Source organism: Bufo bufo, chromosome 1 (genome assembly GCF_905171765.1).
Source record: "Bufo bufo chromosome 1, aBufBuf1.1, whole genome shotgun sequence".
NCBI classification, from domain to species: Eukaryota; Metazoa; Chordata; class Amphibia; order Anura; family Bufonidae; genus Bufo; species Bufo bufo.
The window spans coordinates 2,483,889-2,499,654 of record NC_053389.1 but is presented as its reverse complement, the minus strand read 5'-3'; the positions used below and the strand labels follow the sequence as shown (position 1 = coordinate 2,499,654).

General features: G+C 49.9%; 1 protein-coding gene across 1 annotated transcript in view; it reads right to left on the bottom strand.

Annotated features, from left to right (window-relative positions):
* Positions 1-1,203: 1,203 nt before the first annotated feature.
* Positions 1,204-15,766, bottom strand: part of LOC120986769 — a 33,577-nt gene continuing 19,014 nt past the window's right edge. The window contains exons 3-4 of the mRNA XM_040415476.1: positions 3,861-4,139; positions 1,204-1,530 (exon numbers count right to left, since the gene is read on the bottom strand). Coding sequence (XP_040271410.1) covers positions 1,241-1,530; positions 3,861-4,139 — 569 coding nt within the window. The 3' untranslated portion in view covers positions 1,204-1,240. The remainder of the gene's footprint in view (positions 1,531-3,860; positions 4,140-15,766) is intronic.

The following is a 15,766-nucleotide window of genomic DNA, read 5'->3' as shown; positions in this document are numbered from 1 at the left end:
ACATTACTGCGCTCATCACATGGTCCATCACCATGGTGATGGATCATGTGATGAGCACAGTGATGCTCGTGCATGCTTGCGATTTTCACGCAGCCCCATTCACTTCTATGTGAAAAACGCACAATAAAGAGATTATCTCCTGAGTGTATCATATGGTGATCTACTCATCTAGAAGTCGGCTGCTCCTATAATCAGCTATCTTAATCCCATCACTAACACAATCAGTGGGAGTCTCAGTGCAGAGTTAACCCTTTTTGTGTTGCTGAATCCACACCATGTCTTTTTAATGGGCAATAGGAAATATGTGGCATATAAATTACACACATAAATCAGGGTTCATAGTTCCTTGTAACACCAAAAGGTCTTAGGGGATCTCCATAGTTCTCGGTCCATAGTCCGTAGGATGTAGGCTGGCCCTCAGGCTTCTCCAGCAGCCCGAGTGACAGTTCAGTCCGTCACATGGTCCATCACCATGGTGATGGATCATGTGATAGACCATGTGATGAGCACAATGATGTCACCAAAGGTCCTTTTCCTCCCAGGTCATCAAAGAAAAAGAAAGAAGAGAAGTCGGGCTGCGCGAACAAGTGGATGAGGGGAGTTTAATTAAATTTTTATTTTTTTAACCCCTCCATCTCTAATTTACTTAGCGTTCTGTATTAAGAATGCTATTTTTTTGCCTTATAACCATTTTATAAGGGAAAATAATAAAGATCGGGTCCCCATCCCGATAGTCTCCTAGCAACAATGCGTGAAAATCGCACCGCATCCGCACTTGCTTGCAGGTGCTTGCGATTTTCACGCAGCCCCATTCACTTCTATGTGAAAAATGCACAATAAAGAGCATGCTGCGATTTTCACACAACGCACAAGTGATGCGTGAAAATCACCGCTCATGTGCACAGCCCCATAGAAATGAATGGGTCCGGATTCAGTGCGGGTGCAATGCGTTCACCTCACGCATTGCACCCGCGCGGAAAACTCGCCCGTGTAAAAGGGGCCTAACAATCCAGGTTCACTCATCCCTACCCCCGAGCAGACCACGGCCGCTGTATCGCTGATCTGCACAATGGCTTTAGCATCGTGTTCACACAGGACATTTTTGCACATCTATGTACTGTACAGGAGAAGAGCCGCAGGAAGCCTACACTCACCTTCCCCTCAGAAGATGAGGTGGTGTGAGGTAAGTCCCTGAGAAGCAGGACATATGAGGACATGTAATGAGGAGTCATGGTCGGGGTTACTCACAGCCGAGGTGGAGGAGGACTTCGGGGCTGGTCAGGTTGTTTATACTGTTCGCGGCTGTACAGGTGAAGGATCCATTATCCTTAGAAGACACCGGGCTGATGGTGAGAACGCTTCTATCTGCACTTAGCACGTAATGTGGCTCCGCAGGCAGGGCCGCCCCGTCCAGGCTCCAGGAGTAGCTGACATTTGTACCGCGGGCCGAACAGCGCAGAGACACCGAGTCTAATCCCGGCCAAACCACTCCTGATGTGTTCACCGTCAGTGATATATCCGATATACGAACTGCAAATACAGAGGAAAGTATTAAAATGTGTGGCAGTGTATGGAGGACGTACGGCAGTGTATGGAGGACGTACGGCAGTGTATGGAGGACGTATGGCAGTGTATGGAGGATGTACGGCAGTGTATGGAGGACGTACGGCAGTGTATGGAGGACGTATGTCAGTGTATGGAGGCTGTACGGCAGTGTATGGAGGACGTACGGCAGTGTATGGAGGACGTTCGGCAGTGTATGGAGGACGTACGGCAGTGTATGGAGGACGTACGGCAGTGTATGGAGGACGTACGGCAGTGTATGGAGGACGTTCGGCAGTGTATGGAGGACGTACGGCAGTGTATGGAGGACGTACGGCAGTGTATGGAGGACGTACGGCAGTGTATGGAGGACGTACGGCAGTGTATGGAGGACGCACAGCAGTATATAAAGTATGAATTGCAGTGTATAGAGTGTATATGGAGTCTGTATGGCAGTGTATGATGCCTGTATAGCAGTGTATGTAGTGTATATGGCAGTGTATGGACTGTATATGGCAGTGTATGGAGTGCAAATAGCAGTGTATGGACTGTATATGGCAGTGTATAAAGCCAGTATAGCAGTGTGTGGAGTATATATGGCAGTGTATTAAGCCTGTATGGCAGTGTATGGAGTGTATATGTCAGTGTATGGACTGTGTATGGAGTGTATATATAGCAGTGTGTGGAGTGTATATGGCAGTGTATGAAGCCAGTATAGCAGTGTGTATATGCCAGTGTATGAAGCCAGTATAGCAGTGTGTGGAGTGTATATAGCAGTGTATGAAGCCAGTATAGCAATGTGTGGAGTGTATATGGCAGTGTGTAGCAGTGTATATGGCAGTTTGTGGAGTGCATATGGCAGTGTATGAAGCCAGTATAGCAGTGTGTATATGCCAGTGTATGAAGCCAGTATAGCAATATGTGGAGTGTATATGGCAGTGTGTAGCAGTGTATATGGCAGTGTGTGGAGTGTATATGGCAGTGTATGAAGCCAGTATAGCAGTGTGTGGATTGTATATGGCAGTGTATGAAGCCAGTATAGCAGTGTGTGGAGTGTATATGGCAGTGTATGAAGCCAGTATAGCAGTGTGTGGAGTGTATATGGCAGTGTATGAAGCCAGTATAGCAGTGTGTGGAGTGTATATGGCAGTGTATGAAGCCAGTATAGCAATGTGTGGAGTGTATATGGCAGTGTGTAGCAGTGTATATGGCAGTGTGTGGAGTGCATATGGCAGTGTATGAAGCCAGTATAGCAGTGTGTATATGCCAGTGTATGAAGCCAGTATAGCAATGTGTGGAGTGTATATGGCAGTGTGTAGCAGTGTATATGGCAGTGTGTGGAGTGTATATGGCAGTGTATGAAGCCAGTATAGCAGTGTGTGGAGTGTATATGGCAGTGTATGAAGCCAGTATAGCAGTGTGTGGAGTGTATATGGGAGTGTATGAAGCCAGTATAGCAGTGTGTGGAGTGTATATATGGCAGTGTATGAAGCCAGTATAGCAGTGTGTGGACTGTATATGGCAGTGTATGAAGCCAGTATAGCAGTGTGTGGAGTGTATATGGCAGTGTATGAAGCCAGTATAGCAGTGTGTGGAGTGTATATGGCAGTGTATGAAGCCAGTATAGCAGTGTGTGGAGTGTATATGGCAGTGTATGAAGCCAGTATAGCAGTGTGTGGAGTGTATATGGGAGTGTATGAAGCCAGTATAGCAGTGTGTGGAGTGTATATGGCAGTGTATGAAGCCAGTATAGCAGTGTGTGGAGTGTATATGGGAGTGTATGAAGCCAGTATAGCAGTGTGTGGAGTGTATATATGGCAGTGTATGAAGCCAGTATAGCAGTGTGTGGACTGTATATGGCAGTGTATGAAGCCAGTATAGCAGTGTGTGGGGTGTATATGGCTGCTGTTGATTCCATGTGTATGGCGTCTCCCCTAGGACTGATGCTTCCTCATACCTCCGCACATACAGCACAGGGTGGAGCACGCCATGGTTGCTCTTTGTATGGAATGAGGACAGACGTCTGCACCGCGGGGGTCTGATGAGATCAGGGGAACATGAGCTTACAAGAGTGCGCATGAGCGCCTACAATACTCCTACACAGATCTTACTCCTCTCTCATACCCGCACCTGCAGTAGACATTTCGCTCTTGGGTTCTCTCCGGCTACCACACATGATATGGAGTATCTGACAACTTTAGAATTTCTTGCATAATTTGACCTATTTTCTAAGATAAACATGTTCCCGTCCTCCCCCTGTATGAGACCATGGAAGGACGGGAGGGCGACCCTCAGACATCTCAGGAGGCTTCTCTTACATGATACGGTCACATTGATGGGGTCGCTGAGGTTGGAGCTGACCGGGTTCTCATTGCGGCAGGTGTAGGACCCATTGTAAATCTCAGATATCGGGGTGAAGTCCAGGGATGATCCGCTGCAGGAGACATTGGGCCCGGTGCATATAGGCGTCTGGTCTCGATAGAAGGTGTAAGTAGTCACAGTCTGACCCCCGGCGTCACACAGGAGGGTCACATTGGTGCCACTGACGACATACATGGAGTCCGATCTAATCCTGAGGACGGGTTTATCCAGAGGAGCTGAGAAGAGAGAAGAACACGTCAGTCAGTACCAGCCGTCCGCCATATACCATCCGTATACCACAACACACTGGTGTCTATGGGGCCCCCGAGGCAGGTACTATGCACCACCTGGCGTTCTGCCCATCACTGTGCTCACATTGCATGCTATAACGCTGCGTTCTGTTACCGGGCACTTTTTATGCCGGACTGATGTCGTTTGGCCGGGTCAGAGGTCACTGCACTGGAATGTAATGGAAACCCTTCTCCACTATCTCCTGACCCACAATGTATTCCTCTTTGGGGACTTGTTCTTCCGCCAGAGGCGAGGTGCCATGATGGGGAGCCCCTGAGCACCTACAGTACATACACCAATTTGTACCTCGGCTGGTGAGAGGACAAAGTGGTAAGTCCTAGGCTAGAGATGAGCGAATCGAAGCTGACGAATTCGATTTGCACTGAATCCGAATTTCCTCATGCTTCGTGGTAACGAATCGCATTCTTTCCTAAAATGGCTGCTGTACATGTGAGGACATGGAGCAAGGAACTCTGGGAAGGCGGGATCACCCACAATGCCATGCATGCAGCCAATCAGCAGCCAGCCAGCCAGCCCTGTGATGTCACAGCCCTATAAATAACGGCAGCCATCATGGATTCAGCCATTTTCCAGTGTACTTAGTGCAGGGAGAGACGTCAGAAGGCGCTGGGGACAGTGCGAGGAAAGACTTCATTGTGCTGAAAAAACGATTTACAAGTTCAGGTAAATGACAGGGAGGAATCATTCCCCAGCATTTCTGTAGAACAGGGTTCAGTCGGGGAGGTCACAGCCTGGGGAACAGGAACAATCCTATTACACCTTGCTGCACTGACTGCGCATCCACATTGCCATTATACAGCTCCGTAATTCCAGCAAACCGTTTGTAACGGACCGACCGGGTACCTCCGTCGATAGATGCTCCTAGTGCTTCCAGAGGACTCCAAGCACTCCACTTGACACCGTCAGCACTGCAGACCCCACGAACCGCCGAAGCTTGGTGAAGGTCTCGCCGTCTCCTACCCACCCTGGACCTACAACAAGGCTCCAGGCTCCAGTGGGTGAACCTCTCCTAAATGCAGAGATCAGGAACCATGAACAAGCTCTTACAAGAGCTTATACTCAGGGGAGTATTGTGATATAGCAATCCCCAAGAGTGCAGTTATCCCATCCCCCAAACATGAGCCAAAACTTCATGAAGGTATGAAAACAGGAACTCTCTTTATTTGAACACACAAGCATTGATTTATACACATCCTCCAACAAGGTTACCATCCACAGGGTTTTGTAAAAACAGCCAATCACATGCATTTACAGTATTCAAACCTTCCCAGCAATTGTACACAAAATCCCCTTCCCTCTGTCTGTAACGCAATCAACAAAATACAATGAGCATTGTCTGAGACGCAATTAACTAACACAATGAGTATTGTCTAAGACGCAATCCACAAAATACAATTACCAAACGTAATGGGCTAACTTAATCACTCACAGACCGAAAACACACATTTTTCCCAACACACAGAAAACACCTCAAAACCCCACACATCCCCATAATGTATACATCCACAGATTTAAGCTGTGCGGCCGGTCTGTCTTCTCCTTCAAAGTTAGTATGGGCCATAATCCTGGGGCAGGAGGCTGGCAAACAGCCCCCTCCAAAACACCGTGGCGAGGTTAGTTTCGCCACACATCTCCCCCTCCCAGGGAAGACTAACCAGATACCTGACCTCACGACGGTCAGTACCTGAGTTAGTCTGGCAGTCCACCCACAACCCAATACTGGACCTGTTGAATTTTGAGGCCTGACTCTGTTCTGTATGTCCCCAGCTGTTGAGTGGGCATCTGCTACTCCTTGCTTCCTTGTGGTTCTCTAGCTTGGAGCTGTAGGTACTTGGTGGGCAGAGGCCGACTGCGCTCTGCCCAGATGCCAGCTCTTCCGCTGGGGTAGCCAGTGGGGAGTCAGCCTCTGGACAAGAGGATAGGGGAGGGCAGAGGCTGACTGCGCTCTGCCCAGATGCCAGCTCTTCTGCTGGGGTAGCCTTTGGGTAGTCCGGCTCTGGAGAAGAGGATAGGGGAGAGCAGAGGCCGACTGCGCTCTGCCCAGATGCCAGCTGTTCCGCTGGGATGGGGTCAGGGAATCCTGCCCCCAGGACCTTGTTGCGGATCAGCTGTGGAGAGGAGGGATCGTTTACCTCCTCCTCCTACCATTCCTGCAGGGTTGGTGGGGGATCCGTACCGGCCGTCCAGCATCCCCGTAGGCCTGGTGCAGAGACTGCGGTCCCATCTGCACCATCGGAGTTAGGGGTGCTGTCCTCCTGTGGTTGGGGAGAGAGACCGGTTGTCTCCTCTCCCTTCAAAGTACACTGCCGCTGGGGAGTGAGACCGACTGTCTCCACTACCCGTGATGCTGGTTGTTGCAGGGGTGAAGGACCGACCATCTCCTCCCCCTGGACTCCCAGTGGCAGTTTGGGATCTGGGCCGCCTCCCCAGCCACCCTGTTGGGCCGGTGGAGTGACTACGGTCCCATCTCCACCTGCCGACTGGGGTTCCTCCCAGTACCAGTCTATGAAGTCCCCTACCTCCACAGTTGGTGAGGAAGTAGGGGATACCTCAGCTGTGACTTGCCAGGGGTAGGGCTGCAGGTCTGGGCCTGGTATCCAACTGTCTTGTATCTTGCGCTGGGCTTGAATGGAGCGAAACAACTGTTGATAATATTGCTCCAGCTCCCACTCCCACTGGACCAGAAAGGTCAGATCTGCCCTCACCCCACTAGTTGTAGGCCAATTGTGCAAGTCCCCCCTGTAGTCAGTAATGTCCCAAAATCTAGACTCTTCTGTGCTCCCAAAGTCAATGTCTTCAAAAGACTCAAACAATAACCCAGGGCAATTATATTCCTCACCTTCGGGCTTGGCGTACTCCTCCATCCATGGAGACTGTCGTACTGTGTCCCACCATAGTGCTTGGTAAGCGTCATCCAGCCAGGTTTCCTGCCATACCAGTGTCTCAAGCTCTGACACCCACTCCGTCAATGGTTTCTCTCCCAGTAGAGGTAGTCGCAGCGCCAATCGCATTCGTAATCTCTGATCCTCACTGGGAAGACTCTCACCCCTCCGACGCTGCACGTCCTCCATGGCCTGGTGCCATACACCTTTCTGCTCGGCATAACTGTAATCCGGGTGATCTTCCTCATGGAATGCTGTGCAGGAACCAATGGCCTCCATATTGCTGTACGGATACTAGCGTTGCCCTCAAAATACTCCACAAACTGTGTCTCCGAGCTGCTTCTCCTCACACTAGGACGCCATCCCACTGCTTGCCACCAATGTAACGGAACGCCTAGCACCCCGACCGGGTACCTCCGTTGATAGGTGCTCCTAGTGCTTCCAGAGGACTCCAAGCACTCCACTTGACACCGTCAGCACTGCAGACCCCACGAAGCGCCGAAGCTTGGTGGGGGTCTCGCCTGTCCTACCCACCCTGGACCTACAACAAGGCTCCAGGCTCCAGTGGGTGAACCTCTCCTAAATGCAGAGAGCAGGAACCATGAACAAGCTCTTACAAGAGCTTATACTCAGGGGAGTATTGTGATATAGCAATCACCAAGAGTGTAGTTATCCCATCCCCCAAACATGAGCCAAAACTTCATGAAGGTATAAAAACAGGAACTCTCTTTATTTGAACACACAAGCATTGATTTATACACATCCTCCAACAAGGTTACCACCCAAAGGGTTTTGTAAAAACAGCCAATCACATGCATTTACAGTATTCAAACCTTCCCAGCAATTGTACACAAAATCCCCTTCCCTCTGTCTGTAACGCAATCCACAAAATACAATGAGCATTGTCTGAGACGCAATTAACTAACACACTGGCATTGTCTGAGACGCAATCCACAAAATACAATTACCAAACGTAATGGGCTAACTTAATCACTACCAGACAGAAAACACACATTTTTCCCAACACACAGAAAACACCTCAAAACCCCACACATCCCCATAATGTATACATCCATGGATAGCTCTGATCTGGGTGAACAACATATCCAAAAATCACCCAGAACCGAGCAGGGGTTCCCGAATTCCATGGAAGTCACATTTGGCCGGCCGCAAGCATGGCTTTCCTGCCCAAAACAGTTCCACAGATTTAAGCTGTGCGGCCGGTCTGTCCTCTCCTTCAAAGTTAGTATGGGCTATAATCCTGGGGCAGGAGGCTGGCAAACAGCCCCCTCCAAAACACTGTGGCGAGGTTGGTTTTGCCACACTGTTCTTATTAGAGTGCGAGTGCTGTGTGATACCGGCATTAACAGGGTTATTACAGGGAGATATTTCTACGTCTTATTTGCCCTTGTGCGACGCAGTTATATGATGTTCTACACCACTATCCAGGCGCAGTGTTCTACACTGATATACAGGCACAGTGTTCTACACCGCTATACAGGCACAGTGTTCTACACCACTATACAGGCACAGTGTTCTACACTGATATACAGGCACAGTGTTCTACACCGCTATACAGGCACAGTGTTCTACACCGCTATACAGGCACAGTGTTCTACACCGCTATACAGGCACAGTGTTCTACACCGCTATACAGGCACAGTGTTCTACACCGCTATACAGGCACAGCGTTCTACACCATTATACAGGCACAGTGTACTACACCGCTATACAGGCACAGTGTTCTACACCACTATACAGGCTCAGTGTTTGTGACAGTAGTAGAAAATATCCCCGTCAAGCATTCACTTCTTCCCATAAAATAAAATCACCCAATATTCCACGAGTAGGAATATCCCTGGAATCGCCGAATAATCCACACATGAGTCAAAACTCAATGCTGGAACAAGACTGATTTACTGGTACACAGAACTCACAATTTATGCAGCAAAAAACTCCTCCTCTGGGCCAGGCTAGATAATTGAGTTTTAACAATACACACAGCTCAATTATCCTAAAACTCCTCCTCTGGGCCAGGCTAGATAATTGAGTTTTAACAATACACACAGCTCAATTATCTGCTGGCCAGAACATTTACAATTTTTAACAATTTCAGAAAAGTACTTTCTATCCCACATACAAACATAATCTCAACATCCCTGTTCGGTACACGAATACATTCATTCTTGACATTTGGAACCGAACAATATAGACCTTAAAATAGCAGGGAGAGAATTAAACTGAAGCATATAGGCAATTGCATAAAAGTCCTTCACAATGGCCCCCCTTTTTCTCCCTGCTCCGGCAACTCGGTTGGACCTTTCCTGGTCCAGTAGGGTTGACGGGTTCAGAGCTTTTAGTCCGAGGTTAAATCCGTTTGGCGTGACAATCCATCGGCATTCCCGTTTTGCTTGCCTGGGCGATAATGAATCGTAAAGTCATAGGGCTGTAAGGCCAAGCTCCAGCGTAGCAAACGGGCTTTGTCCCCTGAAACCCGGTTAAGCCACACCAAGGGGTTGTGATCGGTGATGAGAGTGAACGCCCGGCCATAAAGGTAAGGTGTGAGCTTTTTGAGTGCTCATACCAAAGCCAAACACTCTTTTTCAATGGTGGCATAACTGACCATCCTTGGCAACAGCTTCCGACTCAGGTATGCCACCGGGTGCTCTCCTCCATCCTCCCCGATCTGGCTTAGTACTGCCCCCAGTCCAAACATTGAAGCGTCTGTGTGGACAATAAATCTTTTGTTAGGATCTGGGGTAACCAACACCGGAGCATTAACCAGAGCAGTCTTTAGTGCTTGGAAAGCCACCTCGCATTCCGGGGACCACAGGACTTGTCGGGGTAGCTTCTTTTTGGTCAAGTCGGTCAGGGGTTTGGCCAGGGCGCTATAGTTGGGTACAAAGCGTCTGTAATAGCCGGCTGTGCCTAAGAAAGCCATGACTTGTGTCTTGGTGTGGGGAGTGGGCCAATTGGCAACGGCCTCGATCTTAGCCGGCTCCGGCCGTTGCTTACCACATCCTACTCAGTGGCCCAAATATTGTACCTCCGCCATACCCAAGTGACATTTGTCGGGTTTCAGGGTCAGCCCGGCCCCCCTGATCCTATCTAATACTACCCCTACGTGCTCTAGGTGCGCTTCCCAGGTATCGCTGTGGATGGCGATGTCATCCAGGTAAGCGCATGCAAAGCTCTGGAGACCCCTAAGTAACTGATCCACCATCCGTTGGAAGGTGGCCGGGGCGTTCTTCATCCCGAACGGCATAACCCGGAATTGGTATAGGCCGAACGGGGTGATGAAGGCCGACTTGGGTATGGCATCTTCTGCTAGGGGAATCTGCCAATATCCCTTGCATAGGTCTATTGTGGTCAGATACTTCCCTGCAGAGATACGGTCAAGCAGCTCGTCCATCCGTGGCATCGGATAGGCGTCCGTAACTGTCTTGTCGTTGAGGCGCCGGTAATCTACACAGAAGCTAGTTGTCCCATCCTTCTTTGGCACTAAGACTACCGGCGAAACCCAAGGACTTTCTGAGGGTTCGATTATGCCTAGCCGAAGCATCTCATCTATTTCCTTCCGCATCCCTTCCCGGACTGCTTCGGGGATACGGTAGGGAGGCTGTCTCAGGGGTGCCTGTCCTGGAGTCTCTACCTTGTGTATGGCTAGGAGTGTGTATCCAGGCTCCTGAGAGAATGTGGCCTGTTTTGTTTCTAGTAAGCGGACAGCTTGAGCCCGCTCTTGCGGCTCCAGCTGTTCACCTAGCTGGACTTTCTTTATCTGGGTCATCCCTTCGTTACTGCCCAATAGGTCGGGAAGGAGTAGGGTCTCTGTGTCTTCTCCTGCTGGTGCACAGATAGCGGCTACCTCCTCTGCCCGTTCCTGATAGGCCTTGAGCATGTTGATGTGAAAGGTTCGTTTCACATCTTCATCCTCGCAGCTGGCTATCGTGTAGGTAGTGTCGCATATCTGTCCTATAACTTTATAGGGGCCCTGCCAGGCGGCCAGGAGCTTGTCTGTTCGGAATGGCCTTAATACCATGACCTTTTGGCCTATCTGAAAGCTCCGGTGCCTAGCCCGTCAGTCATACCATACCCTCTGGCGCTGTTGGGCCGCCTGGAGGTTCTCTCGCACTGTCTGGGCTAATTCCTCCATGCGGTCCCTCAGCTCCAGGACATAAGGTACAACCGGGGTCCCCTCAATCTCTGTCTTCCCCTCCCAGTGATCCTTGATGAGATCTAAGGGCCCCCTCACCCGCCTCCCATAGAGAAGTTCGAAGGGTGAGAATCCGGTCGATTCCTGCGGCACCTCTGGGTAGGCAAAGAGAAGGTGTGGCAGGAATCGCTCCCAATCCTTGTATGCCCCCGTGAACGACTTTAACATTTGCTTTAGCGTTCCGTTGAAGCGCTCGCACAGGCCGTTAGTCTGGGGATGGTATGGGGAGCTAGTCAGGGATTTAACTCCACAGGTTTTCCATATCTGCTGGGTTACCTCGGCCGTGATTTGGGTACCTTGGTCGGACAGAACCTCCTTGGGAAAGCCTACTCGGGAAAATACTTTAGCTAGGGCCTCTGCTACGGTCTCAGCCTGTATGTTAGAGAGAGCTACCGCTTCGGGGTAACGGGTGGCGTAGTCTACTATGGTGAGTATATACCGCTTGCCGGAACGGCTAGGTTGGGCCAGGGGCCCTATAATGTCCACGGCTACCCTTGTGAACGGTTCTTCAATAATGGGCATGGAAACTAGTTTAGCCTTTGGGTGGTCTCCCTTTTTACCTATACGTTGGCATACCTCGCATGTTTGACAATAGGCCCTGACGTCGTCGGATACCCCAGGCCAGAAGAAGTTCTGGGTTATCCGATACCCTGTCTTGCGTATTCCCAAATGGCCTGCCAAGGGTACGTTGTGCCCAATCCTCAATAACTCCTGCCGGTATTTCCGGGGAACTACCAGCTGGCGTTTTTGCTTAGGCCCTGGTGTATTACCCCGGGTCTCGGTGAGCCTGTACAAGCGGCCTTTCTCCCAGATAAATTGCTCCTTCTCTAACCCCCCTTGGCCCCTCCTGGCTTTCTCTCGATACTTTCTGAGGGAAGGGTCTCCGGTCACCTCCCGCCCAAAGTCCTCTGGGGTGTCCCAGGGTAGGGGTTCTACAGTCAAGGGTAGGTTGGGTTGGCTTACCTGGGTCTCAGTAGAAAGTGGATGGCTCTCGGCATCTTTGTGCTCTGGTGGTTACTGCGTGGGCCTCCTGAGTGGGGGTAGAGGGGAACGCCGAAGTCAGGGGGCCAATGTCGTTGCCCAAGATGACTTCAGAAGGTAAGTCTTTCATGACGCCCACATGAACATTGCCAGCTCCCGCACCCCAGTCTAGGTGTACCTGTGAAGTAGGAATACGGTATACTGCCCCCCCCTGCCATTTTCACAGCAATTGATTTCCCCGGTTTCTCTGATGCCTTAATAAGGTGTCTTTGTACCAACGTGATGGTTGCCCCACTGTCTCTTAATCCCCGGGCGGTTTTTCCGTTAACCATGACCAGCTGACAATGGTGTTTCCTGTTGTCCGTAATAACAGATTGTACCATGAGGGCTTCGTAAAGGGTGCCCAATGGTTCTTCCTGACCCAGGTCCTGGGGATCCCAAGCCGAGTCTACACAATGGGCTGCTGCTGGTGGGCGGTACCCAGGTCGAGACCAATTTGACCTGGTGTTGTCCATGGGGCAATTCTGCTTGTAGTGATCCAGCTGTTTGCACCGGAAGCAGCGTTGTTCATTGTCCTCCTGGCATGGATAGCGAGGGCTAGATGTCACCGGTCTGTTAGGAGGTTGGTATCTAGCGGCTGGTGGGTGTGAGGGCACCGTTGGTCGTGGAGGTTGTACCCGTGGTGTGACCGGGTTCGTCTTGCGAGTATCCGCATATTCATCCGCCAACTTAGTGGCCTCTGGTAGAGTCATGGGCCTGCGATCTCTCACCCAGTCTTTGACATCCGTCTGGATGTGATGGTAAAATTGTTCCAGGAGCATTAGTTGCAAAATGTCCTCTGCGGTGGTGGCCTGGCTGCTGTTGACCCAGTTAGAGGCCGACAGGGATAACTGGCATGCCCATTCCACGTAAGAGTCTTTCGTGGTTTTGCGTGAGTCCCTGAACTTTTGTCGGTAGGACTCTGGGGTTACTGCATAACGAGCCAGGAGCACTTCTTTAACCCTGGCGTAGCTATGGATCTCCTGCTCTGGCACGGTCCGGAAAGCATCAGAAGCTTTGCCTGACAGTTTGCCTGACAATATTGCGACCCACTCTCCTCTATCTATTCGGTGCAGGTTACATTGTCGCTCAAAATCTGCCAGGTAATTATCAATTTCACAGTCTTTTTCATCAAAAGCTTTAAAAGCGCTAAACTGAATCTTCCTTGTGTCTGCTGTGCTGTACTCACTGTTTGGAGAATGTGCGGCTGCTTGTTGGACTGCTGCCAGTTTTAACTGTAGCTCTGCATCTCTATTTGTTTAGCCTCCTCCGCTATCAGGTTCATCACTTTCAGCACCACATCCGCCGTTGGGTTCGGACCGAACCATGCTAGCTTCTCTCTCATTGCCTTGTTGGCTGGTGATTCCTCCTCCTGAATCACTGGTGTCCCCATCTCTTGTACTGCTGGCGTTGCTGCAACCAAGTTCTCCTGGTCTAGCTCCATTAATTCTGCTATAATGACCCGCTTGGTTTTGTTGCTAGCAATCCTTCCACGGACTTCCAGTAGTTCTTTCAGTGTATTTATTTTAAGCAGGGTGTACCAGACTTCCATTCACTGTTCCCAGTGTCTGCTTGGAATCCTGGTGTAAAGGAAAGTAGAAGGGAAAATCCCGCTGCTGCCAACCAGTTGTGACGGTAGTAGAAAATATCCCCGTCAAGCATTCCCTTCTTCCCATAAAAGAAAATCACCCAATATTCCACGAGTAGGAATATCCCTGGAATCGCTGAATAATCTACACATGAGTCAAAACTTAATGCTGGAACAAGACTGATTTACTGGTACACAGAACTCACAATTTATGCAGCATAAAACTCTTCCTCTGGGCCAGGCTAGATAATTGAGTTTTAACAATACACACAGCTCAATTATCTGCTGGCCAGAACATTTACAATTTTTAACAATTTCAGAAAAGTACTTTTGTAACGGATCCGCTTCCGTTAATGAATGCTTCCTAGCTTGCGCCGAGGACCACAAGCACCGCACTGGACACCACAACCACCGCAGACTCCACAACCGCCGTAGCTTAACTGAAGCCGCGCCGTCTTCCTTCCACCCTGAATGAACCTCCAGCATTCAGGACTGTGTGGGAAAGATCTCTCCTCCAGGGAATATGCAGAGCATAGCAATCCCCAGCGTGATGCAGCAATTCCCTCCAATAACGAGACAAGGCTGCGTTTTGAAGGGTTGGAAAAACATGAACTGAACTGAACTCTTTATTGAGGGCTACCCGCCCGTATTTATGCAGGTCCCCACAATGCATCATGGTCTTCTCCTCTCTGCCCTGGAGACACCCGAAGTGCAATTCAATTATCTCCTAGGACAAAGGGAGACCACCAATACACATGTGGGAACAATAGGAGAGGAATCACCACCCGAATACACAAAATCCTCCCTTCTGTCTGGGATATAATTATGGATTAACATAACTATCACAGACAGTAAAAATACAGTTTTTAAATATACACTGTAACTTTAAAACCATACACTCCATCTCCATAAAAATTACATATTTAACTCTGCATACATCAAACATAAACACATCCAAAAATCACACAAATCCCTCCAGCGGATCAAAAGTTAAGTGGAAGTCCTTTATGACCGACCGCAAGCACAACTTCCTGCCCAAAACAGTTCCATAGATTCTTTAGTATACACCGCTGACCGCGTTCGGTCCTAAGAACAGTCCAGACATGCGGCATAGTTCTGTTCCTGAAGGGTAATATGTCCCGGGGCCATAGTCGTAGGGCAGAAGGCTAGCCATAAGTCCTCTACAATGCCCAGTGGCAAATGGCAGTTTGTCACAACTTTCTATCCCACATACAAACATAATCTCAACATCCCTGTACATTCATTCTTGACATTTGGAACCGAACAATATAGACCTTAAAATAGCAGGGAGAGAATTAAACTGAAGCATATAGGCAATTGCATAAAAGTCCTTCACAGGCCAGTACATCAGGAGAGACGTGGAGGAGGCCGTAGGAGGGCAACAACCCAGCAGCAGGACCGCTACCTCCGCCTTTGTGCAAGGAGGAACAGGAGGAGCACTGCCAGAGCCCTGCAAAATGACCTCCAGCAGGCCACAAATGTGCATGTGTCTGCTCAAACAGTCAGAAACAGACTCCATGAGGGTGATATGAGGGCCCGACATCCACAGGTGGGGGTTGTGCTTACAGCCCAACACTGTGCAGGACGTTTAGCATTTGCCAGAGAACACCAAGACTGGCAAATTCGCCACTGGCGCCCTGTGCTCTTCACAGATGAAAGCAGGTTCACACTGAGCACATGTGACAGGCGTGACAGAGTCTGGAGACGCTGTGGAGAACGTTCTGCTGCCTGCAACATCCTCCAGCATGACCGGTTTGGCATTGGGTCAGTAATGGGGTGGGGTGGCATTTCTTTGGAGGGCCGCACAGCCCTCCATGTGCTCGCCAG